The 27571-nt window shown below is 31.0% G+C and overlaps 1 protein-coding gene and 1 pseudogene across 5 annotated transcripts; one reads left to right on the plus strand and one right to left on the minus strand.

The window, feature by feature from the left end:
* Positions 1-770: 770 nt before the first annotated feature.
* On the minus strand, positions 771-24233 carry LOC132756915 (deoxynucleoside triphosphate triphosphohydrolase SAMHD1-like). Of its 5 annotated transcripts, XM_060748059.1 has the most exons (16): positions 24111-24216; positions 20975-21076; positions 19327-19359; positions 15237-15275; positions 11309-11338; positions 10431-10591; positions 9549-9673; positions 9228-9310; positions 7903-8079; positions 7369-7548; positions 6562-6653; positions 6100-6156; positions 4770-4968; positions 3541-3690; positions 2322-2426; positions 771-2009 (listed from the first exon to the last, which is right to left on the minus strand). In XM_060748059.1, the coding sequence occupies exons 3-16, from the start codon at positions 19336-19338 to the stop codon at positions 1863-1865; spliced, it is 1557 nt and encodes a 518-aa protein (XP_060604042.1). In that variant the 5' UTR covers positions 19339-19359; positions 20975-21076; positions 24111-24216; the 3' UTR covers positions 771-1862. The 5 variants fall into 5 exon arrangements, with proteins under 5 accessions (XP_060604042.1, XP_060604041.1, XP_060604045.1 ...); XM_060748058.1 differs by lacking the exon at positions 20975-21076 and having other exon boundaries at positions 24111-24233; XM_060748062.1 differs by lacking the exons at positions 19327-19359; positions 20975-21076; positions 24111-24216 and adding an exon at positions 17864-18022.
* LOC132756927 (5.8S ribosomal RNA) lies at positions 18740-18882 on the plus strand (annotated as a pseudogene).
* Positions 24234-27571: the final 3338 nt, after the last annotated feature.

Consider the following 27571-nt stretch of genomic DNA (forward strand, 5'->3'; position numbering starts at 1 on the left):
GACGCCGGAGCATCCCCCTTTGATACTAATAGCTCACCCTGAGCCTTCGGCTCTGGTGAGCTAAAAACCGCTTTAGCTGGTGCTAGGGGACAAGGACAGAACGTTGCTTTTCCGCAACCGTCCATGAAAAACCTCAATACAACCGAGTCTAAAATATTTACAGTTTTGCCGGTTTGTGCGTTCTTTAGGGGTTCTGGTTTTCTTTTCTATTCTGTTGTTATGTTTTCACAATGTCTGTAACATTGTTGAACACTTAACGGAGAACAATGACTTAAATAAATGTCTTCTGTAAAACTAGGAATCGATGGTTTGAGTCCTTTTAGGAAACAGGTCCATGCTTCGTTTTATCACACAAGCAAAGCCTGATGAAATCCAGATATCAATCTCTCTTCACTACTAAAATTAATAGATGATATTGAATTAATGTAGATTTAATACTAAATTTTTTGAATAAAATAATATTTTGCGAGCTTCTGGTGAGCATACTATTGTAAAATAAATTTAGCATTAAATCTACACGAATATAATATTCTATTTATCAAATATCCAAACTAAGAACGATTTATAGTTAAAAAATAGTCATTTTTCATTGACGGACCTATAAGTTAACACTTACATACCGTAAGAGCGATTCAATAGTCGTGTGCATTGGCTTCCGTGATAAATATGTTTAAACTATGTGATCGACTTAAAATTCTTTGCTTAAAACCCCGCAGTTGATTGAATCGGTACATAGAATGGGGAATGTAAAAAGCAAGCAATATCTTGAATCATTTGAAAATAAATAATTAATACTTTTATATTAAATATTCATATATTAATATTTTGTCACATTTCCTAGCAAATTCATAGAAAATTTAAAGATTAAATCATATCTCAAATCAAATAGTAATCTTCTTATGGATATACATACATAGGCACATATCTTAATGATAGAATAATATGTTATTAAATATGTTACATTCTTGTCTGATAAATAATCAATTTATTGCAAAATTGACTAATAAATAACAATGATTTGACAGATATTAAAATAACGTAATTGATTACGTAATATGATATAAGATATACTATGCTCATCTTGGATTTACATATATTTTTTATCGCAGAAAATAATTGAAATCTATGAAATTCTTTCTAAATATGTCTAAATTGAATATAATCTAAACAATGTACAAACTGTGCACGGGAAGCTGCATTCCCTATTACAGGTCGAATAAAGTTGGTCTTTTCTTAAAAAGAAACTGCCAATTCTTTTAATGACACTATATATTCATACTGTTTCCAAGAATATTTTTTGAAAAAAACCTTAACTCGTCATCAAGCTTTTCACAAACTATAAGCTAGAAAAGGTTTTCTGTATTTTGAATATCTAAACGTTTGAACATCAAAGTAAAAAATCATGACAAGGTTTGCACGAGATATTTTTTTACACGATTATTCCATTCAAGAAGAAGACTATTGTCATGCATATGTTGGTACCGAAGCACCAAAATTACCAACTCCTTTGTGCAAGCTGAGCTTCATGAAAACACAATAAATTTAAAATAGCAGACCCCGGACTTCTTAATTCTAAACAAAAGTGTATAACTATATATAAATCAGCATTAGTTTTGAAAACTTACAAAATGTTGTGAAATTACACACTTCAAAAACATTCTAAATGGGTACGTAAGGCAAGTCTACCAAACAAACTCTTATCTATAATAAATCTATTCAAGAATACTCATTTGGGGTATTAGACAAATAAAAAAATATCTAAAATGTTTTTTTTGTTTTGTTTTTTTTTTGTCGGTTACGTGCATTCCTGGTGGCATTCTTTGAGCATAGAACAATCAATCATGATGACGCTTTGAACAGCTTTAAACGGTTTTCTGTTTCTTTGGGCTCTTTGGCGTACTTTTAGCCCATTCTTCAAACATTTCTGTAACAGCTTTGAAATACCTATCTTCCTTGCAGTACACACGGACGGACTGCTCATTGAAAACTTCTGGTAGCAGAAGAGAAACCTAAAATGACAGAGACACGATATCTTGAATAAGCTTAATGGTTTTGCTAGAGAATTGCCTCTTTTATTGTAGTAGCTATTGTTTTGTTTAAGCTATTTAACATAAGAACGTTTGGATCCTGCTTACTCGTTCCTCTGGCCCATTCTGCTTTCAAAAATGCTTTTGCTAATTTTTGAGAATAACTGATATTAAAAGGTAAAGAAATTTAAAAAAAAATGATACTGATAAAATAATAACTTGATTTTACATCTCTCAAAGACAAACATCTTTTTGCTTTATGAATTGATAAGTAAAAAACAAAACAATATTTACGTCTTTCTTGTCCTTTGAGTCTGCATTGTTTGGATCATTTTTCGAATAAAATTTAACGTTGGTTATTGGGTCCCTATCTTTGCTACCAAAGTTTAATTCGACAATCTGAAAGATATTGCTTATTATATATCATATCTCAAAAGTTGGAAAAAATCGCCTATTATGTTCTTGGCTCATGTAATCACCAGATATTATGATGTCACAAACTAAACTGGACATTATGACGTCATCACATACGATATTTAATGTCAAAATAGCACAGCTACAGAAAATCTCAGAGCGGCACTTCACGCATTACAAAATTCTTTTATTATACAACAAAGTTAATGTTATAACTTCTCGTATGTGCCTGTCTTCAACCAAATTGTCATATAGTTATAAGGACTTCCTGAGAATGTAATCTACTAAAGAATTCCTAAAGTGACTTAGACAAAGCCTTAAAGCGAGCTAGAGCTATGGCAAAATCTACTAAACCGTAACGTTTTATTTATTTTTATTACATCTTACAATCCCTTAGAGAATAAATGAATTCATTAAGAATCCTATTTTGAGAAAAGAATCGCCTTTCATGAAATGTCACAGTCAGTGATAGTTACTCCTCTATTTCGGGCTGTTACTTAGTAAAAATGTTATTTATTTATTAGTATTTGATTGTTTTACCCTATATTTACATTAGGAAATGTTAGGACTTCCCAATGACAGAACCTCACTAAGAGTTACATCTCAGGAAAATGTTCTATTTTCATACAATTGAGGATATAACTGGCAGAAGAAGTATATTTCTTACCTCCTTATGAATATATTTTATCAAACAAAACTAAAAGATATATACATCCGGCCAAGCTGTTCAAAATGATCATACTTAATGCTACCTCTGAGATCAATATCCAGGCATGTTTTATATAATTGAAAGTTGGTAACAGAACAAAAAAGCCCCCTATCTAATGGTTTACATACGCATAAAGTATTGTCCTTTTAAAAGTTTTAAACGTATTGCAGCATGCAGCGTTAGAATGTTATAATGTAATGGTCGGTAAAATAAAAGCAAGGACATTGAGCGTGCTGCCAAGGAATATTCTCTTTTCAATGACATTATTCAATTTGATTGTCAGCAATTGAAATGAAAATAAAAAAAATCTCTCCTTTTTGCAGCCATTCGTTTTTAATTATAATGGTGTTTTTGAAGTTTTTTTTGAATGAGGGAAATTATTATACTAACATCTATAACAACGGGATCATCATGTATATCATCTATTCTAGACATGAATGTTTGAAACTTCTTATTGCCAGCCAATGTTTCCTTAATGTCGCGCTTGACATCGTCTTCCTTTTTAATGTTCTTTCCAACAGCTCTTTTCCTTTTCACATCCTGAAGAAAAACACAATTTGTATAGCATACATTTAGAATGGAAATAATTTGAAAATTTTGACTATGTCCGTGTTTTGTTATGGAGACATTAACAACATAATCTGGACAGTGTAAAGATTTTTAAAATATATGTGCAGAATATAATTACCTTGAAAATGGTTACTTAAATAAATAGCAATCAAACTAGATCAGAATACAATTGTCAACCATCATCACCGCTGTGCAAACAAGAATAATATTTCCTTAATTGAATAGTACACTTAAATCAAAACAAAGTTGATGCTTTCTAAAAGGCCCGCACGTTTTTATTTTATATACATCTATTCAACATTATTATACATATTACATGCGGAAATGTTAAACATACTAAATGTAGTGCCGTAGCAAGGCGCTTATAAACATCGAGACTTACTTCTGGATAAGTTTTTTATTTCTAGAACCTTCGTTTAAGGGTCATTTTAGGACGATTTTACTATACAAAATCTTTAATTTTATACAATATAAGCAAAAACAACTTGTACCATCTAAACCAAAATTTAAATATAATAATATTTCAAAACACAAACGTTTCGATTAAAAAAAATTAAAATTTTGAACTTATAGAATTTGTGCAATTTACTATGCAGCCACGTAGACAAAAATGTGTTACATCTGTGTCACGTTTTTGACAACCAAGAAGTGCACAAGAAGAACATGGTGGCCTTGGATTGATCATTTTAGTTTCATTTTGTCATTACTCAAGGTGCAACATTAAAACACAAGGAAATAAAAATGTAAATCCTAGGGAAAGATGATCACAAAGTGGATTTACGGTCCAAATATCTATGGTCTGTGCATTTGGAGAAAAATATTTGTTAAACATATGTTTACTATTATAACTTTCGTATTAGTGTTACAGAGTATTTCAGGAATGACAGTTATTACTTAGCTTTTTTATGTTCGCGTTATCATCAGTTGTTAGTCAATCACCCACTCTCCTAAAGAGCCAGATATTCTAAAAAATAATCCATAAAACATGTAAAAAATTTATTAAATATTTTTATTATTCTAGTAACTAAGTTAGAAGTATTTACGCGTACCTTTTCTCCAAAAGTCCCTCCGGGAAACCTTTTCTCGCCGACAAATCTGTACAAATCTCGTCTAAAAATCCTATTAAGTATTTCTTTTGATTTCTCTAGTCCTTTCTTATTACTGCCTAAGATTATATGAATGACGCCATCGTTAAGAAGTGTGTAAGCTTTCATATCATTAACTATATCGGACATGCGAACATTCTTTCTGAAAATCAATTGAAATGAATTATGAAATGAGATTAAAACACGCACTTTTAAGAGAATAGAGCACGAACATAAGAAACAATAATGATATAAAGTTTTGGCATGGCGAAGAAATATGTTTTATAAATTACTACTACAGGTTGACGGACACACGTAACTCTTGGACAAATGGTTCGTTTGTCGAGGTGGCAACGATGCAGATTGGTCATAGTCCATTCGATGAGTCCGTGTACTTTGTTCTAAACTTTTCATTGATTGAATCAGCTCGGAAAAGGTTATAGAAAATGAGAAGCTTCCAAAGAAATTGAACCACTCCAAGATAATTCTAGTAATGCTCATATACATTTAGTATAGGACTACCACCCAGTACTTAAAATATTTTCAATTCAAAGAATTCGGGTTTTTTATATTTTCTTTCTACCTTGAAGTAAGACGTTCAACACCCTTAACTACTCATGACCAAGAATAGTTTATTAAAGAGAAACAACACTAATGGTTAATAGGGAACATTTGCTGTAAATACCATCTCCTGATCGAAAGTGAAATCTGCTGCCTCCATTCTTATCTTGTTATAAATATTTAGTTCCGATTTGAAAAAAACTATTTCTTTAAGGTGAAATAGGTCCTCCAACAGTCAAACGAAAATGATGTTTCAACAAAGATAAAAAAGTGTACATCGAACTGCTTGTTCCTTTTTCTTCTAGTTTTCCTAAATGACACAGAACTATATCGCCAATATAACGAATTTTGTCGGACTGAGGCATACGCCAAGGGAAAGGGGATTTTATGGCAAAATTTGCTTAATATTTTACGGAACCATTACATCTATAACTTTCAAGAAAATTTGAATTGTTAAAAAATCGGCTTCAGTATAGTAATTTCATACCCTACTTACGCCAATTAACCAGTCAAAATTAATGATATCATAAGGTTGAGTCATAGTAAACATTCTGAAAGAATTTAAAATAGTCACACACTATTCAAATGATCGCATCGTGAAACGATAAATTGCACTACTTTAAAGTATGCATTTTATTAAAATTTTAATTGATTCAAAGTTATAAATCTTCTTGCCAAGAACGCTAGAGAAAGAAAGAAAATAATATTAATAATAATAAAAAAACAGTTTTACCCGTCTTTGCCCTTGAACGTTATGTACTTGTCAGCCAGTACCAAAGCCTCGGATAACCTACAAAAACGATGAAAATAATATAAAAGCTTTTGTTTCTGACCTTTTCAAGCCAGTTCAACTCCCGTGTTCTTTGCTTTCTGTACGAAATTGTAGACTGATCGGACTAACCGGAAGCGAAAGCTCACTTCCGGTTCTTTGTAACCGGAAGCAAAGGCTCACTTCCGGTTCTTAGTGTAACAGGTTAATGGTTAATATTGATAAATTATTTCTTTCAAATCTTTCAGTAATTAACTAAATAATAACTCTTTAAACAGTTATGTCTCAATATTTTTACTTTGCGATGCAAGTCCAGTATTGACATTGTCAGTTTAACTTCTATGTTAGAATGCCAATGTTAAAATATATATCTTTTTGTATAGTATATTATCAATAAAAATGTGGTAACGTTTCGTTAATACATACATGATTTCAATGCTGTTGCTTGTCTTGTGTTGGTACGCTCGTTGGTGGAGTAAATTTCTGATATGAAACATATCATACAGATTTGTAGCTTCCTTAAAATATAAAATATAACCATTTATAGTTGTTCTAAACACTCATTTTAGTATATAAGAAATAACTGACTTCATTTAACCTAATATTTTCTTTTTCATATCATTTAAAGAAATTATTCGGGGGGGGGGGGGGGGGTTCAGATATTCCGCCTGGAGTTATGCTGTCATGCAGGATTAATGGATTTTTCGATTTTTTTTTCAAACATAATTATCAACTCCAATGGGATTCATAAAATATTTTAAAACGTTTAGAATCAATAATTCATGTAAAATAATAATAGGCTTTGGCGACATTATATCTGATTTCAAAAACTTATTCAATGAAATATATAATGAATAAATAACCCAATTTAAACTAAAACTGAACAAAAACCGATGTTTCTTCCCTTTATTCTAACTAAATGTGTATGTGATTTGAATAAATGGCAAATATAGTTGGTCCCTCTTCCGTGCTTATTTTTTGGCTATAACCGGTAATAAAGATAAGCGAGATGGGACGCTTACAGGCATGAAATTATTTACCGTCCCCGGTGGAAACGGGATCTGAATATAATCTAAAAAACGTTACACTTAATTAAATGATGGCATTTTTTATAATGCCATTCCTTTAATTTTTGAAAAGAGACACCAATGTTATCATTCAATTATCAATGATTTATTAAAATGTTTTACTGAAAGGGGGGGGGGAGCAAAAGATAATTGCAATAATTCTTACTTTGTCTCTATAGCAAATCTGTTGTTCTTTCTTCCCTTCTGCTCCTTTAGCCTTTATAACCCTCGAGAATGATATTAAACGATTGTGGTTAAAATTGTTCCCAATACCCAACATATGAGAGTCACGTGCGAAGTAATCCCATTTATCGACATCAATTCCATTTCGTTTATTTGAAACTATCTGCAATTGTTTATTTTTGTATATACTGTTTTTTGTCAAATCAATGAACTGTATTTCTGCAGAATAATGATTATAAATCAGGTGGCATCTGTAAGGACACTTTTGCTATGAACATTATTCCGTAATTTTAGAGTAAACTCAGTATTTTAAAAATTTTAACAAAAAGGGTGATACAAATTTCTAATAAATAAATAAATAAATAAATGAATTAATAAATAAATAAATAAATAAATCTTTCCGAATTTGCCAAATTTGGTCTTAGATAAAATATTAAGCAAACAAAATGACAATTTTTTTTTAATATCTCACTGTTTATTACAAGACATGGTTTGAATTTGTGGAAAAATAGTTTACCTCGTAGAGAAACCATTTATTTTCTCTTCTTCCTTTGCGTTCTTCTTTTGGTGTTCCAACAATCATTTCTTTGATGAATGTTATATCCTTAGCATAGATTTTTTCTTTTTTGAACATGCTTTTTAATTTTTTATCTTCTAACATGTAATCGAGCATATCAGCGGACCCTTGTTCATGCTTCAAATAAAAATATCATGTCATAATTCTAAATTCTTCGTGTTGCTATAATTATTTATGAAATAACTGTAAACTGATTAGATTTTGGCGGCTGTTTAACTTTAGCAAAATTGAAAGTGTGTATCAAAAGCACCAATGTGAAACACTGACATTTATAAAGGGTTTTAAAACAAGAGAGATTACCAATTGATGTGTTCAAAAATCAATCTAAACGATAATGTTATTGACAAGACATGAAAATAGTTTTAATTTTAGGCATTTGATTTCTGTTTGTGACTTTGAGCTTTGTGCTTAGGGACCTGAATATTATGTCGTCACAACGCTTTATGCTAGTTAACATTCATTTCTGGCCAGTAATTTCAAAATTCTTATCGATATAGTAACGTTAAGGTCTAGAAGCAAGGTCCAGACGCCATGCTGCTCAGCTTCTGCATTCTGTATTAACTCTTTTTTTTTTGGTTAGATCTTAACATACTTGCTCCTTGAACTCAAAATTTAATCTTTGAATCGTAAACATGTTTGCCAAATTATTTCAGGATATTTCAAAGTGTGGCTTGAAATTAACTTCAAATGAAGGCACCTGTCTCTATATGACTTTTAACTTCATAATAAGATAATTAGGCGTACGACACATTTTGTATTTGAGAATACTTGTGGAACTGACTCAACTGACTTTTCAGATCTGATTTCTCCTTTATTCCAGAACAGAATAGCACATTGTGTTTTACCTAATACCTAGCCGGAACAATGCAATTTGCATACCCGAATTTCCATTTTCATGGGGCATTACATTTTGATATAAGTCTAATAACTGTTTTTGTTAAAAGTATAAAATTAACCTAAATAATGTAGAACTATGTTTGTTAGAGATAATACATGAACAGGTAACATGATATGTGCAATTTATAACTTATACGACACTTGGTTATAAAAATAATAAAAATTAAAATAATATTAAAGTCATATGCATTTTTTCGCAATATAAACTCATTTTTCAAACAATTTTGAAGCGAATATTCTATAAGAATTCTTTATCATCTGCTCATCTGCTTGTTTGAATCCGTTGCCATGTAAATACATATTTGTTACAGTGAAAATAAAATTGTAAGTTAATAAAGTCTATGATAAGTTTGTGAATGTATACTTACCGTCCATTCTTTTTTATCTCTCTTTTTCTCCCACAATTTGGGAATAATTTTCATATCAAAGAGATGAGAAAACGGACCATGTCCTGTACAAAATCAAAGTGAAACGACACAGTTGAAAATAAGTAGCATAGAAATCAGCTTTTTATTTCCAAAACACTCATTTAAGCAAACTTATTGCTGAAAATTTAAGAGTTGAATGTTTTCAATATATCTTTATTTTGTATTTTGTCATGATAACATATTATACTCCACCTCAGCTTTCATAAATTACTATCGTATAATGATGCTTCAAAATGTTATAAAGTTACAAACATATCTTACCAAGGTCATGACACAATGCAGCAATTTCAACACAAAGTTCATCTTTATTTGTTATCTTTACACCGAGAACTTTTGAGTTTTCGTCTTGAAGAGCTCGAACAAAGCGTCCGGCTAAGTGGCAAACGCTGTTTACGAAATAAAAAATACAAAAGTCGTATTTTAGTAGTTAGATTAAACATAATGATCTTATTCTGAAAGGTGCTGACTTAAAAATATCACCATGCTGTTTTTGATGGTATCGATAATGTTGTTGTTGTTTTTTTTTTGTCTGTTATTTTGTAAGTTGAATAGGAACTTAACATTTTAATGGGGCAAAATGGGGGTGGGGAATAAGGAAACATTTAATATATAATTTTGTTTTCATGTGAATCGCAACAACAAAATGTTGCCTTTTTCCATTAATAGTCTGTAAATTAGTTAATTGATGAAAGACAGTCATCATTTGCTTAAAGGATGATACTGATTACAATCAAAATCCTACTACACTACGACGTAAGATCCGAACTTTTTTCCCAAACACCTGCCCGTGCTGTTGAATGCCTTATTTCATCTTCGTTTTCCTTTTATTTAAACGTGCACGAATTTCATCGCGTAATAACATATATAAAATTGCTTTGTTGAATGTAAAACCAGCAAATTTAGAACACAATGTTTTACCAAATTGAATACGTTAATGACTTTCTTCTCATATTACTATTTCCATTGAAATTTCATTAGCTACATTTTGCAAAAGCATTATAAATTCATGGCGTAATTTAATCATCATGTGACTGGAACAAACTTAAACCAAAATGTTGTATCAATATTGAGAAGTTTCCGAATGTGTTATTTAACTTTAAACATCGATACTTGTGGCTAAAAAAACAAAATAATGCTACATACCCGATGGAGTGCTCGAACCTGTTATGTGATGCCCCGGGGTACACGAAATAAACGCCACCAAGTTGCTTAATGAACCTAAGACGTTGAAATTGCGGTGTATCAACGATCTTCACCAGCAAGGGATGTAACTCTATATTACCGTGGATAGGATCGTTTAGAACCTGTTAAATAAAGATGCATATGTTGTATATTTAGCTATCACTTGGTAAACCAAATTATCTTACTTTTAAACCAATTCTAAAACAGATTCAATAACATTTAAAACATTTCAGATATTTCAGGTAATATTTAATAGGTCGTATGCTAAATAATGTAATAGCAACGATAATAAAAATATAATAAATGATCTGTCAATGCTTGCACCGCGTGATGTTCCAATGGAAATAATAACCATCACTCAAATGCATGTTGTACCTGATACAACCTCATTTTCATTTTCAGCGTCCAAATCATCTGTACCGAATACATATTCTACACCAGCAAGTCGTTTAAAACTCCATATCAAATCCTTATTATAACTGAAGGTATGTCTAAATGTAAACAAAACGGTGATGCGAAATAAAGACGTATTAATACATTGTTGAGAACAATATTGATTCTTATGGACTCGTTCAAAGCTGCAATATCTATATTAGTCGCGGCGCTAGCGCCTCTTCCAATTCAGTTTCAACAGCTGTGCACTCGTCCAATAGAAATGACTTTTGTACACAATAATGTATAGTAACCTCATTAATGCATGGCACTTTACTAAGTTCTTGTCAATGCGTTTACCAATCACGCATGTAATTTTGCCGGTAATAATTTCAAATTAATTTTTCATATCATTTATTTCTAGTTGTGTAACAAAAAAAAATAAAAACATTGATAAAATATCTTACCTTCGCTGCCATTTTCTTGATGTTACGTTTCTTAAACAAAGACAAAAAACCCATGACAGTCTCCTCCTTTTTAGCAACATGTTAATTAAACTTAACATTAAAAACAATCGAAACAATATTATTTTTAGAAACTACCGAATAGATGATGGGCAGTAATGTAAAGGTAAAATACTGGGAAGACAATATATGAACAAATGCAATAAATAAATAAATAAATAAATAAATAAATAAATAAATAAATTGATTGATTAAAAGTAGAGACAAAATATAAATAAATAAAGAACATACAGAACAGAACAGATATTTTATTTGACTTAAGCATTACAAGCCCATCGTCGTTAACAATGAAAAAAAAGAACATATATATATTGGTATGACATGGAAGATTTTACATATAATACATGAATTATTATTTCCTTAACACATATATCGTGAGAATGTAACAAAGGAAGAAATATATTTATATATACTCAAAATTTACATGGAATAAAAAAATAAAAAAATAACAAAAAAGGAATGATTTAAGATTGAGAACGACATTTATATTATAATTACAATAGTGAATCCCTTAATTTGAAAGCTTTAAAACAATATGTGAAGAGAGACGTAATTTAGCCAGTGCGTTTCTAAATTTTGTATTTTCCAATAGTCTGATATAATTTGCCTGCTCAAATGTAACTTTAATCTCCCGGAAAATATTTAAGGAACTTGACATCTGCAACCCCGTTCTCCAATTACTTATGTATATATCTCTAAGCCTACAACGTAAGACCGGAACAAATACATTTATTTTAACGGATTCTGGATATAACCAGACTTCACGTAGACCAGAAGACTGAAGGATATCGCGTATATATAAGACCCAATTTTTTATTGATTCGTTTAGCTCTAGACTTTTGATTTGATCTTGTAAAACCGCCTTAAGTATGCAATTTTCAGACTTGACGGTATTAATCATCAGAAAAAATTTAACCATTTTAACATGTCTTTCTATATTGAGTGGAAATCTACCTAACTCACTATAGAGTGCTAGAGTACGTGTAGATTGCTTAACATTTAGTATCCATTTACAAAATTTCTTATGTACTCTTTCTATTACCTCTGAATTTATACAACCCCATACCTCTGCACCATAACTTAAAACAGAAAGTACATACAAATCAAAAAGATTAAACAATATATTTATTGGAACTTTCATACTACGAACAATAGCCCACAAAGAATCTAGATATCGCAACCCTTTCCCGGCTAATGTGTTTGCTGTTTGCATAAAAGACCCTCCACTGGAGAATACAACGCCTAGGTAATTAAAAGACTTGACTTTTTCAATTTCGTGATTATTATAATACCATTTGTCTTTTCTTCTTAACTTCCCCCCTTTCCTAAACACTACAACTATAGTTTTTTCTATGTTAACTGTAAGGTTCTATTTACAACAATAAGAATATAAACTATCTAGTGATTTCTGTTACCCAGTACTTGTTTCAGAGACGATTACGCGTCATCAGCGAATAGGAGCAAATATATCGCAATTTGATCAATATTTATTCCAGGGTCAAAATTTTCCTGTAATTGCATTTCTATATCATTTAAAAATAAAGAGAAGCAAATCGGCGAAATTATTTCTCCTTGGAACAAACATAAATTACTATTGAAAAAGTCAGATAGGCTCCCTAAATGTTTTACACAAAGTTTCACTTCGCTGTACATTGATCTTAATACCGACAGAAATTTACCATATTTACCACATATCCTAGTTCTATAAATTTATACCATAGCCTACTTCTCTCGATAGAGTCATAAGCTTTTTTATAATCTACAAAACAACAGTACAGTTTATTTTTGTTCAGAAGTTGCTTTTGAATTAATGCGTTTCAAATAAAAATAGGATCTACAGTACTATAGTTGTTCCTAAAGCCAAATTGGGCATCAGTTAAATCGTTGTTCACTTCTTCCCATGTTTTTAAGCTTTCATTTAGTAAAACAGTAAATAGTTTTGCAAATCAACTGGTTATAGCGATGCCCCTATAGTTATTTGAATCAGACTGGTACCCTTTTTTATATATAGGTATAATTACTCCAGTGGACCAAGCACGAGGGAACTTGCCAGAATTTAAAATTTAATTAAAAAATAAATTCAAAGGATTAACTAAAATTGTGGCAGCTACCTTGAAATACTCATATAAAATATTATCAATTGAAGGTGATTTATTTTACCTTAACTTGTTTATTGCTTTACAAATTTCGTCATCAGATATTGGCAAGTCCAACAACTCATTATTACCTTGTCGATTTAAATCGGTATCAAACTCCCTCAAATTCCGTACAAATCCTTCATCATCACACTGAACATCACCGCCCATAAGAATTTTAAAGTAGTCATTAAATTCTTGATTAGATATATTTTCTCCAGATTTACTTGTTTTATTATGTTTAAACATTTTCCAGATTTCCCTGGGAGATTTTCTTCGTAATTGGTTCATTTTTCGGCCTAGTGCATAATTAAAAGAATTTTTAGATTTTCGGCATTGGTATTTATAATCCTTTTTTGCGTTATACATTGAAACCCTATCTGCATCCGAAAACGTTAGGTTAAATTGCGTAACTGCTTTTTTATATGTGTCATATTTAGTCTTTTTACGTACTTGATTACAGATATTTGACGTTTCGTGAGATGATCTTTTAAAATACTTGTCGCCGTGCGTACACAAAAAGTCCGTAAACATAGAAGTAAGCGTATCAACATCTCCGTCACCGCTTATTTCTGTATTTAAAATATTTAAATAAAGACTGTATGCTATTAGTTAAATCGAGTGTAAACAATTCCCTGTATCTATTATCAAACTTATAGAATGACTTTTCCTTATAACTACAGCTGTCATAACTGAATTTTGAGTTTATTTTAAAAAAGAAAGATATGGGTGCATGGTTAGAATAAGTAGTGAAGTCATTTACCGCGAAATTGGCAATGAGTAATGAAGTTATTTTGACTTGTCAATATATAATCAACTACTCTAGCCCCATTGTAGGTCACACAGGTAAAATTCCCACGATATATATATATATATATATATATATATATATATATATATATATATATATATATATATATATATATATATATATATATATATATATATATATATATATATATATATATATATATATATATATCATATAAACATATATGATAATGATTCAACAAACTGACCGAGATGAACAAAACTAGATTTATTTTAGGGACAAAATCACATTTAAAAGTATTCATAAAGAATTAAATAGACAAATTATAAATAAAGATAATCAAAAATTTGACATTTTTATATCAATGTTTCAAACGCCATTAATAGTGTCAAATATATTTTTCTATCTTAAAAAATTCCTACGTTTTTAAAATATATCAATGAATAGAATATTTTACAGTTACGGAAAATATCAATACTTCTTTGTAAGTTTTTTTAGATACACATGAATAATGTACGTAAACAAAATAAATGTTCTGGAACAAAATATTATTTGGCTATTTAAAGTAGGGTTTTATCCATTAAGCATGATTTTTTTTGCGAGCGCCATTCGCTTTTAAGGCAATAAATTACCATATTTATTTCACACAAGCATTTTGAAATATAAATATATATATATTTTAAATTCAAACAATATGTTTTGCATACGATCTATTGCTTTATACACTTTATAATATACCTGACGTCAATTTCATTACATGGCCTCTACTACTTTTTATGAAAATAATTTGATTTAAAAAGTAACAATGGTGTTGCTTTTAGAATAATATTATGATGCATACAAAGCAGTAGAAAGTAAAAATGCATAATTCTAATGAAATTTCATACATATTTAAAATGAAGTGAAATATTAATAATTTTCCGGTAACTTTGAACTATAAACATAAGGCAATATTTTAGCTTACCCTCTTTGTCATTTTTCCTATCTTGTTGTTATAACGTTCCTGAAACAGACAAAAGGAACATAGTCACATTATCTCCTCCCTTTGAGCAACTTGCTTATTTAACTCTGAATTAAAGGAATCGATATTATTCTAAAAAAAACTACCGAAAAGGTGATGATGGACAATAAAGAGATGGTAAAATACTGAGCAAATAAATGATAAAAATATGTAAAATAATAATAATAATAAGTCATTCAACAAATTGATGAAAAAATAAAGAAGTTAATGGAAAAATAAAATCATGTTTCATGTAGTCATGAAATTTTAAACAAAAAATTACCTGCAACAAAATCAGAATGTCAAAAGTGTGTTATTTACCAGCGATAAACTTGGGATACTCTAACAATTTACAACTACCTCGATTACATTAAAATGTGACGTCAATTTGCTTTAATTTAACTGATGTAATAAAATACACTTAAACCGTGTCATGTGGGATAGGTTTTCACAAATATTCAAATCGTTTATGCATTAAGGCGTAATATTTCAATTTATTTACTTGTATAACTTCCATTTTCTTAATGATCGTACATGTTGATATATATCAACAACGAAAGGTAAAGATGTAAATATTTTTTTTCATTCTAAAATTTATATTTTGATATATATTTAAACTTATGTGCGCTTTATGTTACGATGATGTTACCGCTTTAGTGAACATTATGTCGATTTCATAAACAGAACTGAACAGAACATACATTTTATTTGAGACTTGTACATGATACATCGTCATGCAAATATATATACACAATATATCATGTCACATGGTTATGTTTACACATGGTAGATATATTGGTTGCACAATAATACAAACTAAGTAAAACTAAGCAGGAATTGTATTTGAGATTTGTGCAAAAGTATATCATACAATAAACACATGTTTGTGTTGCCGGCCTACTTAATTGTTAATGAAAACAAAACAAAAATTTATACGGCTATTAATAATCACTAAACATATACAGCTATTTTAATTGCTAAATTCATACAGTTATTTTTCATTACTAAATTTATACGGCTATTAATGATAACTAAATTAATACGGCTGTTTTAATTACTGAATTTATACGGCTATTTTTAATTACAAATTTTGTACATCTGACTAAAGATAAGCGCATTCGTACAATTTGTAGTGACCGTTTAAAAGTATTATAATACAAACATTGGAGCGTGTTGCTTTAAATCACTTCGAAATGTTAATATCATCAATTACATAAATCCGAGTAATGGTGATATATTGATAAAGCTAACCTTGATTGAACTTATACCTTGGTAAGTTTAGATAAAAAGAAATAAAGAAACAGATAATAAAAAAAGAAACCCCTACAATTTTGTGTTTGTATATCTTATGCAAAATAGTCACAGCTCAAATAAATTAATCTTACCTTTAAATCCATTCTATTTCATTTTATTTATCAAATCCATCGAGTTATGTGATCATGTTTTAAAGGTAGTATTGAACGCGGGCTTCAGATGAACAAAATAAACCTTATGACATAAATTAAAACTTAGTAATCAAATTTTATTTATATTTCAAGAAATGTGCAAACATTCGCACTCCCGATGAACTTTGAATACAAACTGTCACAAAGTACCAAGTTTCAAACGGCATAAGAGAAAATTCTGCATATTAAATAGAAATACAGAGAGCAACGAATACAAATTACAAAAAAAAAAAAAAAAAAAAAAAAAAAAAATCCTACAAATTTTGTTAATGGCCTGTTAAGGATTAAATGCAGATCCCCTTTTGTCCTCTGCTATGGGCTTATCTTGTAGTAAGTTTTCAAGACTCACGGATCGCGAAGGACCAGAAAAGGATAACAATTCATTTGAACAGACTAAAAATTGTGTTATGTTTGAAATAATAAACATTCAGCTGTCTTTCGGTTCAAAAACAATCTCAGCATATAAGCTAGTTTAAACAGAATACTTAAAAAGGGAAAACGCTATAAAACTGTGTCTTTTTACCACAAAAAGGGGATTAACTTCAATTATTAACTATTAGGCTAAAAAGAGATATAATATTTAAACAAAAACGTGGGTGATTATTTTGATGATGTCATCATCATCAATTTAACATTAAAATATAGACATCAAATTATCTACTTATCGCAAACTTCTTTCTGTGATTTAAAAGTTACACTGAAGTGTAAACAAGAGATCTGATGATGTCCTCAAGTTATAAAATATTACGTATAAATGTGATATGTGTATACATTGTCTTAAAGGGGGACAACCTCAGATGCATAAGATAAATTTTCAATGTCAAACAGGTGACAATTGCATTTATATAGAGGATATATTTGTTTAGTTTAGTTATAAGATGCAATTTTATTTCATCGAGAGAGCTTTAAAAATGGTATTCTCAAAACTGTTTTTTTTTAAAGTTCACAAGATAATTTTCACTGAGAAATTCAGTACATCAAATGTAATTTCACGGATAAATAAGTAATCCACTCAAAAGAATAAAATTAAATGTAAGAACTGCTTACATTTTTACAATCAATTTGAGGTTTTGCATACAATTTTCAAAATAAGACAAAATTACTAATTTAATCATTTATCACTGACGGAAAAACGAAAACACATACATTTCTTTGAGTTGTCACGAGTTATAGCTATTCTCTGTGATAAAATGCACAAGGCTTGGTTTGCACGCTGATTGCATATGCTTACACATTTTTTAAAAAGTTTTCATACAATTAAAATAAATCCGAAGGCGTGCGGCGTCAATATCATGAAAACATAAACTTGAGCATGCGCAATGGCTTTGCTTGCATCCTTGCATTTTCGACATTATTTATAGTCTTATTCAACTGAATTATATAAATAAAATCAGATATTAAGCAAATATCCATACATTTAATGGTTGGGCAAACAAATTGATAACCTTACATTTTATACTTTATCAGTTTATAAATGCACCATTATAATGGGACTTGCATATCTGTTTTCTTTTCATAACATTTGCCATAACAACCAGATCATTCGTAGCCTGATAGCGTGTATCTGCATCTAGTATTTTACAATATCCACGACATAGATGACAATGTGCGATTGTTAACGATTATTCTAAAATATATAAGCGTTATGAGAACATAGTATTGTGTCCTTTTTAAATGCATACTTCTGTTGTCAGTTCAGATTTCATTCTATATAAACAAATACGATATGTTTTCTAAACGAGCAGGCAACCCCTACTGCTTTGCGATGACTTTGTCAAATGATTAAGTACAAGCTTAATAAATGTAGGTAAAGAAAGTCTCTAAAGTACTTTGTATAATATGCATAAAGCGGAACCCTATCCGAGACATACCGAGAACCATCTGAGTGTTGGGAATGGCCTCAGCAAAAGCTGATTCTGTCTCATTCATACTTTCGTTATGATCTCGAGAGGTCCATTTGGCGTTGCTAATGACTCTTTTTGTAATGCGCGGGCTTTCGATACCTGTTGAGAAATCAGAGACAACTCTATGCGGTGAATTACTCGGCTCGTGTGTCGATGAAGAGCGCAGCCAGCTGCGTGAATTAATGTGAATTGCAGGACACACTGAACATCGACACTTTGAACGCACATTGCGGCTCTTGCTCACTGCCATTATATATTTATACCATCATTTGGTATGCAATTCACCGAATAGAGGTCAACTTGTGTACTTTTTTCAAAAGGGCCCCTATGGTGTGACCGCACTTTTTCCAAAAATATTTAATTTAATGATAAAAACCTTTAAAGGGCATATCATGGAGGTTCTTATCAAACATTAAAAAAAATGTTGATTGAATTTTAAATGAGTATAATATGAATGTAATATAATATTCCAGAAAATTATGTTATATCCTGCATAAATAAATACGCTATTGGAGCATGTATCTCGCAGACATGCAATAGCATCAATGTAAAATAGTTTTTTAGGTATGATACTAACTACCACCAACATTTTTTCAATAGAATAACAAAGCTTCTAATTTTGCGAAATTGACTTACACTGTTATTTTCCTTACCATGCAGACATTCTGAAGTATACAGGAATATATGAAATTTATTATGACTTACCTTGGCAGCCATTTTCTCTTTGGTATTTCCTTCCTGAAACAGACAATTAGTCTCTCCCTATACATAATACGTAAAGATTGTGCAAAAAGAAAATTATTTTAAAAAAGAGAAATTGATTAACAAAAGCCATATGAATGATATATGTGAATACATAAAATGAATTAGAAAAAATACTACCTTTTTAGTTTTTTAATAAGAAATTTATAGTCATCAAAGCTTAGACTTTTTATACTGTTCATTCCGACAAACGTTTTGATAAGATTGCATTTCAGGGGTGCAAAGATGTGGAGGAATGTAGAGATAGTAGAGCAGTGGTGCCCTGGGATGGGTGTGCCGCTTTGTGTACACAAAACAATTATCACTAAAGCCTTGACAATATACCAACAATTTGAATAACTGTCGGGAAAAGAAGCTGAGGCAGACAAAGGTTGACGAAAGCAGCTAAAAACCGATTCTTGATTATCCAGGCCTGCAACGCATAATCGTTGTGACATACTTAATGCTTCTACAAAAGAGGTAAAATGACTGCCCAATGGTAGATGATGACTTCAACACTCAGTGCCCATAGGAGTCTAGGTTATCAAGGACTACCTGCAGAGAGAGAGTGTACTGAACACCTTGACTGGCCACCTTAATCCAACTAAACTGCTGTGAATGAGCTGCAGGGATTGATTCACAGCCCAATGGGCTGCAATGTAGAAACATCCAGGAACATTATTACGCGTGCCTAAGATTGCCACAGTCGGAACACCCGCCTATGCAATATTTTACAAATTGCTACAGCTACTGCTGCTTACATCCCAGGTACACATATCAACCGTAGATCTGCCCAAACTGTGCGCAATCAATTGCGCAAAAGTAGGCACAAGGACGTCGACAATAGCATTGGCTAAGTTTTTAGGCAACATCGCCGTGTAAATTGGTTGATTGGGCACGTACACACCAATCTGACTAAGACAACAATTGGATAGCGATATTTTCTCTGACGAGCCTAGGTTTTCCATTCATCGAGCTGATGACAGGGTTCGAGTTTACCGTAGGTTAAATGAAAGTTATGTCGATACAGCTTAGCCTAGAGACACTGAATTTCCTCCGGGCGAGTAACATTGCGTTTATTAATGACTAATTTGCTAAAAGCCCTAATCTAAATCCCATTGAACACCTTTGAGATAGTTTGGGCCAGATTGATAGACGTCGCCATATTCAACCGCCAAACGTTATTTGGCTAATACAAGCCCTAATTAAGAAACAGAAAAACATTCCACAAGCCGCAATCAATGCGCTTACAATGCCAGGCAGTCGTTCATGCTGAAAGTGGCCATACCCGATATTATTTGTGATTTCGTTGGGCGACCCCTTATGCATTTTAACTGTCATTTCACTACTTTTGGTTTAACCCCCATCAATATTATCTTTTTACAAAATATTGCAATAAATAAAATCTTTCAATACATTTAAATATACTTTTATCCTGTTTTTTATGTTTGTATATTTCAGCACTTATATACAGGGGAGGTTTCAGTACATAATGAAAGTATCCAATGATTCTAACAAATCATCAATTTTTAATGGAAATACCAACAGCGTTTGTCTTAAAGAGAATTGTATATAAGAAATATCACGTCAAGAGATTTGAAAAGGATCTTACCTGAAACGTATTTTCCAATCAACTTGAATATAAAAGTATCTTAGTTTAAATGTTATTCTCCCTCCTATTGGTCTACATTGTGCGTTTGAGAATGAGTTTCATCTTTAAAAATAGATATTTATTCATTTTAGAAATGAACTACACACTTTTTTGTTGTATACTGTAATGCATACAAGTTATTACAATTACATAATTGTCGTTCTTTCGAACTCGTTTAAGAGAAATGCCTAAAGTGTTTAACTAAAATGTGCAACGAAAAAAAAGAGTAAGGAAACGTTACTGTAATATCGATTGTATTAATTTTATTTTACAAAATTTAATATGACAATACAAGCAATTAAAATATAGATTTTAAAATTAAAGATAAATCAAAGTTTTAGATTTGAATCTCAAGAAAACATTTAATATTATTAATCATTAGATAGAATAATTGCTAAAGCGCTTCAATAATTACGCTTTTATGTTAAATACGCTTTAAGTCAACTTTACCTTTAAATTGTCCGAAGTCTAAATGAAGGAAATCAAAAAAGTGATAATCGGTACGATAATGACTAATTTGGATTAGGCTTACCAAATAAGATTAGCCTTTCAGAAAATCACCCATGGTACAAAACCAGGTCGCTATATGACAAGAAATCCGATTTGGGTCTCCACTGATCTCATACCCTCTAAACATTTTTTGTACCTTTTTATCTTTTAAACATATTATCTTTTCATTATCTTACATTATATTGATTAATATCAATTAATTACATGGTCTTTCTCTTTTGGTCCTTTGTTATTAGAAAGAATATAATGTAATGTACTTTTCAAACTCAATCTTTTTAAAATCAGCTCCTATTAAAGCTAGGTTTTAGGATCTGACGGACACAAATAAGAGGTCACCTTCTTGTGACCTATCAAACAGCCAGTAATCGACTAGCTTTCACAATTTTAAAGAAATGCGATTTCTAATTTTAAACGATAAGCACCACATGTTTTAGAGTGAATATGTTCGGCAATGGCTTGATATACGTCATACAAATGGCATTTAATGTCAATTACATGTTAAATTATTATGTGATACTGTAGTGTTAGTACAATAATGTGTGTCTGCTCCCACTATAGATATCCTTTAAACGAACAAAGAGGAGTTCATTTCGTGACAACATGGCGAGGTCTATCAGATAAGAATTTTTTCATTTAGGTTCGTGCCATCTGAAAACATTCCTGATTTAAACTACAGGTATATACTCGTGAGAGCGAGTCAACACTGTCTATATATACCAAAGACTCGTGGTGTCATATTCATGTTTCATTTATTGGTTAGCTTCCCTACAGCATAACTTAAGTGTGTCAGTCCTGTTCCAGTATATCGATAGGTGCTAGAATGGGTGTTTCCATTTCACAACTGGGCAGATCTAAACAGACATTAGCCACAGTAACATCTTATCTGTATGCAGTGCTCAACTGTTTTACACTTGTGTAAAACCTAGCCTGTAGCATAGTGAGAAGCTTTTGTAGCTTACCAAATGTTGAGAAGTTTAGAAAGAGTAAAGAAAATGAAATATATGTTACCTCATATTCAAAAAAATAAACCTTGAAATCAGACAAAAGAGTTTAATTCAGTAATTTAGTTTATCCATTTTCCCTTAAAATGAAATGACAAAAAAACCTATGCAAGAGTAGACACCTCCTATGAAAAACCAAAATCTGTTTTCTATTCCAAAAAAATGGTGCGATTGTAATAATAGAAAACTTGTATCTGTCATAAAATCGGTATTTTAATATTTTAGGTATTAAGAGAAATACTGCGTGTGTGCTTGTGCACTGTTTGCACGCGTGCACTTATATTGAAGGGATATCAAGCGTAAATCATTATATCGCCTTTCAAAATAACAAATGTAAAGCAAATCTTTGTAATTTTGATAATAGACAATTTTATCGGTTTTTGGTAAAAACCCTATATCATGAAAACAAATAATAATTGAAATACTAAGCAGGGCACAAGGGCGTTTGTTAAATAGGCATGACTGATTTTACATGATTTAAGTATGATCATTACTTTCAATTTCCTTTCCGATTTTTTCTGGTTTTCGAGCTTGTTCACAGAAATGAGATCAAAATGCTTAAGGTAATATTTTAATATTTTTGTTAGGCAGCATGTTGGTATAGAACAGACGTGTGATTTTTGTAATTTCATAGCCAAGGTAAAAGTTTTATTCTGCGGGGACATAACTATCCACAATACGAGTTAGCCTACATCAGCAATGGCATGTTCCTGCTCAGTTTTTTGTTTGTTATTTGTTTTTTGTTGTCGTTTTTTGAGTGGGGGGGGGGGGGGGGGCAGCTACAAAATCATTGATCCGCAACTGCTTTGTAAGTCTTTATATACTTATATACATGTTAAATCTTATAAATGGTCGCAATAATTATGCCGTTTTTTATTTTAGAAGGATGGATATACATGTATTTACATTATTTAAAGCAGAAAATATATTTAACGTGAAAACTAACTATATTCACGCCGGCAAGCTAATTCATGTGGGTGAATTTGGTATGTTAAGAACATTAATGTGATTGTTTATTTCCAACAGGTAAGCCAATTCTTTCATTATTTTTTTAGATAATATGTTGATAAGGCTTTGTGGGCTTATTGACAATCGAGCCGCCCATATTGTACAGTGTTGACATGTAGCTATTTCGAGTAGAAACCCCGGACACTTCACGGCTATGCAGTCTTCCTCAGGTTACTGTACATTTGAATTCTCATTAGCCGCCGTACAGTGACCTACTTTTAGCTGAATATTCTTATCTTCGGCGTATCACTCCGTTGAAATTGCATGGAGATAAATTATTACCACTTTGCGCTTCAAAATAAAACCTTTAAGGGCATGACTGGTGACATGTCCGTGCCCGTACTCGACAGAGAAAACTGCATTGATTGCCTTAACGGGCGGATGGACCCTCATTAAACATAGAATACATATATGCATGATGTGCCATCTTCTAATCTGACTATAAATCCACGGTGTTGCAAGTTCGCTGCAAACCTACTTAAACTATTAACACGTCTTTTAGAACATAATTTGACAAAGTATTATATGATAAAGTATTGTTTTAAATAAAATGGCAAGCATATGTAAGATCTACTTACGATAAATGTTTAGTTAAATTTCGATTATTTTATATATTCCTGAACACTCTATTTGATTATTAAATGTCTAACTTTATACATAAACAGAAAACAATTTAATGTCCCGCTTAACTCAAAGGAATTTAAATCAATAGAGATAAAGAGATAAAGAAATTAAATCAATGTAGATAAAAACAAAATTCAACCAATATAGACAAAGAAAGATATCATGCTTATGCATGCCACATTATGCTCAAATGTTTATATCGATACCTAAAGATTTCAAACAACTTGCTGACTAATCAAAATGCAACAAATATTTAAAAGAGATTACTACGGAAGCGCAGAAGTGACATGCTGGTAGCCACGAGTTATCATTTTATCACCTGAGTTAACTTAAAGTTGTTGCCAAATTAGTTTTCTTACCACGAGCTCACTTCTTTTTTTATGATATCGTGTAAATTAATTACCTGAATTAAAAAAAAAATCATTAATGAAGTAAGTAATTAAGTAACTTGTTATGTACTTACTTACCTACTTACTTAATTTATTGATTAGTTTATTAATTAATTAATTTATTAACTTATCATTTATCTCTCTCTATATTTATACGTTTTTTAGTTTCTGATTTTATTACCACGTTGCCCCGAAACAATCAGGACAATATCCCCGTGTTACCTCTATGCTTCGTTGATATCACGTTAAGTGGATAAATATTAAAGTGTCGTAAATACCTGTATTTAGTCCGTTGTGATTTTGATATTGACAGTTTTACATCAGTTATTTACTTCCTTGTGCATACAAGGGACAGGACGTGAAGTGGTTTCACACTTGGTTTAAAGGAGCACATTTGACAAATGGTGATCGAGTTATAAACATTTATATCTCCCGTTCGAATTTGTCCAGGTAATTAGTTTTATATTTTACATTATGGCAATGTAAATGACAAACATTGAATAAAGAAGCGGAACATATTAAAGAAAATTTAAGTAACATTCGAACCCAATTACCTTGACTAATTTGAGTTGGCGCTAAATTTTCATGACTTGGTCTCCATTTTGTCAAATTGGCAACAATTTCAATTTTTATAACAGTAACAACAACGGCAGTACATGTAGCAACAACAAAAGTCAGTTACAACAAATGAAGTTAAAGTATATATCATCAACAACAGTATAAGAGGCATAGCAGCAGTACAGGTATAACAACGCCAAAATGAGAAGCAGTAGTACAAGTATTAACAACAATTACATATTAGCAACAACAATAGTAGCAACAGAGGTATTAGCAAAAACAACAACATTTATAACAACAGCACTTGTTGTTACAACAACGCCATTATCATGACGTTATCCTTAACCGGTATTCATTCAAATGTTATCAATTTGTATATAAAAGATGCCACTAGGAGGCCAGCTTTTTATATGCATTTTAGTATGCTTTCGTGATATGCATTCGTTAAGCTATGAATTAAAGCATATCATAATTATTATTATTATTATTATTATTATTATTATTATTATGGCATACTGGTTTTTGAACCAGGCCTAGACATTAAGGCACAAAAATCATTATTTGCATTTTCAAATATTTCATTTATTGCTCTTCCGTACACATAAGAAAATTAACGGACACAAAAGCAATTTCCAAGATTTTCTTTTTATTCAAGATTTTATTCGTGAAGTGTAAAAAGCACAACAAATGCGTATACATACAAATGTTTGTTAAATAACTGACAAGTTAACAAGTTCAGAAACTAAAACACCAGAAAATAAAAAAAAAGAAAGAAATACTACATATTTTTATAAATGTGAAATAATTTGTTTGTTTTCGAGTAAAAAATACAACAAAAAAACCCGCAAAATAGCCTTTAAATTACAAAAATCTTCCATTATCAAGAATGTTATAGGTTATTGCAAATCTATATTTCTTTTTTCATATTTTAGACACATGACCTCCACTCAAAGAGGTTATGCATCTATATAGCATTAATAGATGCGATCTCCAAGCATTATAATGTTACTTTACATAAATTTATTTTGTCTTAGTTTTCTTAAAGCCGATCCGAGACTGATCAAATTACCCCCTAACAAGTCATTCAATCTCGTTCGCGTATGATAAGTACACTAAGTATATAAACCGAGCTCGCTTCTGCAAATTCCTTTTCGATTGAGTCTCAGAATCCCTGAAGCTGCCCTGAAAATATCACACGAAAAATACCAACCCGCCCTTCCAATAAGCCTGCTTGTTGTCTCTTTTACTTCTGTTTTCAGGAAATAATGGCCACCACGGTACTTATCCCTTCTTCGTTATGGCTAGACTTATCAAATGAACAGTTACTTTTTGTTTTTCTTGTTTCTTGTTTAATAAATAATTCACCCTTGTATTGTTTTTTTTACCAAAACACGATGCATACAGTATATAAGCTTTTAACACGCTAACGAAACAAATAAAGCAAGGAATACATAAATAAACAAAACATGTCATGCACGTATTACTATTACCTTGGTACAGACACTGGTATTAAAACTAAACAAAACAAGATATGATTATATGGATATTGTATTTCAGACATTTAAAATAGAACAAGATATGTTTCCATGAAGTCAAAACGGCATGCAAAAAAGAAGCAAAACATGATATGGATATTAATGTACCGACACTTAAAACAAAACATGTACTTTTAACATGTACACAATAATAAAACAAAACATAAAATGGCTTTTGGTTTATTTGAATATAATTTGCAGATGTTCTTAAAACGTATATTCTTTAGTCAATGAAAGGGAACATGAAAACAGAGTCCACGAATTTTAAAGATAAATCTAAGGGATTGTAATAGAGTACTTATGAACATAAGTATCAACAAATACGATAAAATATTCAAATATGAATGCAACTGGGTCAATTTTCAGAAGTGCTTAACATAATTATCTGAATCCTTCAAAATACTCACCACAATGTGATATACAATGTTTTAGTCTATTAATCCAATTTATAAATGGGTTTTCATAATCTTTTTGAGGTATACTTTTCAGATACTGGAATATAGCCGAACCGAGGTTTTTCGCGTTTTATGATTTCTTCCAGCAACGTGTTTTTTGAGCCTCGAAAATAGGAACAAGGGGCAAGATCTGGCGAATAAGGAGGGCGAGAAAGCACGACAACCTTTTTCCTGTTTCAGATATTGTCGTACAATGACCGCTTTGTGTGACGAAGCATTGTCATGCAACAACCTGGAACCACGGAGACCAGGTGCTGGTCGACGGATTTTGAAATATTTCTTTAATTTATGAACGATATTTCCTTTGTTAAACTTGGCATTTACAGATTTACCCTTTGGTACAGCAATTTGATCAGCAGGGCCTTGGTTGGTAAACAAAATTACATTCATGACCTTTTTGACACTCACGGTGCGTTTTTCTATGCAAGGTCTTTGACTTCCTTCAATTGCCCATATTTTGTTATGCATCTTTCGCTTG

This window comes from Ruditapes philippinarum, unplaced genomic scaffold (assembly GCF_026571515.1).
Source record: "Ruditapes philippinarum isolate M1 unplaced genomic scaffold, ASM2657151v2 ctg1299_1_1_1_1, whole genome shotgun sequence".
Classification (NCBI taxonomy): domain Eukaryota; kingdom Metazoa; phylum Mollusca; class Bivalvia; order Venerida; family Veneridae; genus Ruditapes; species Ruditapes philippinarum.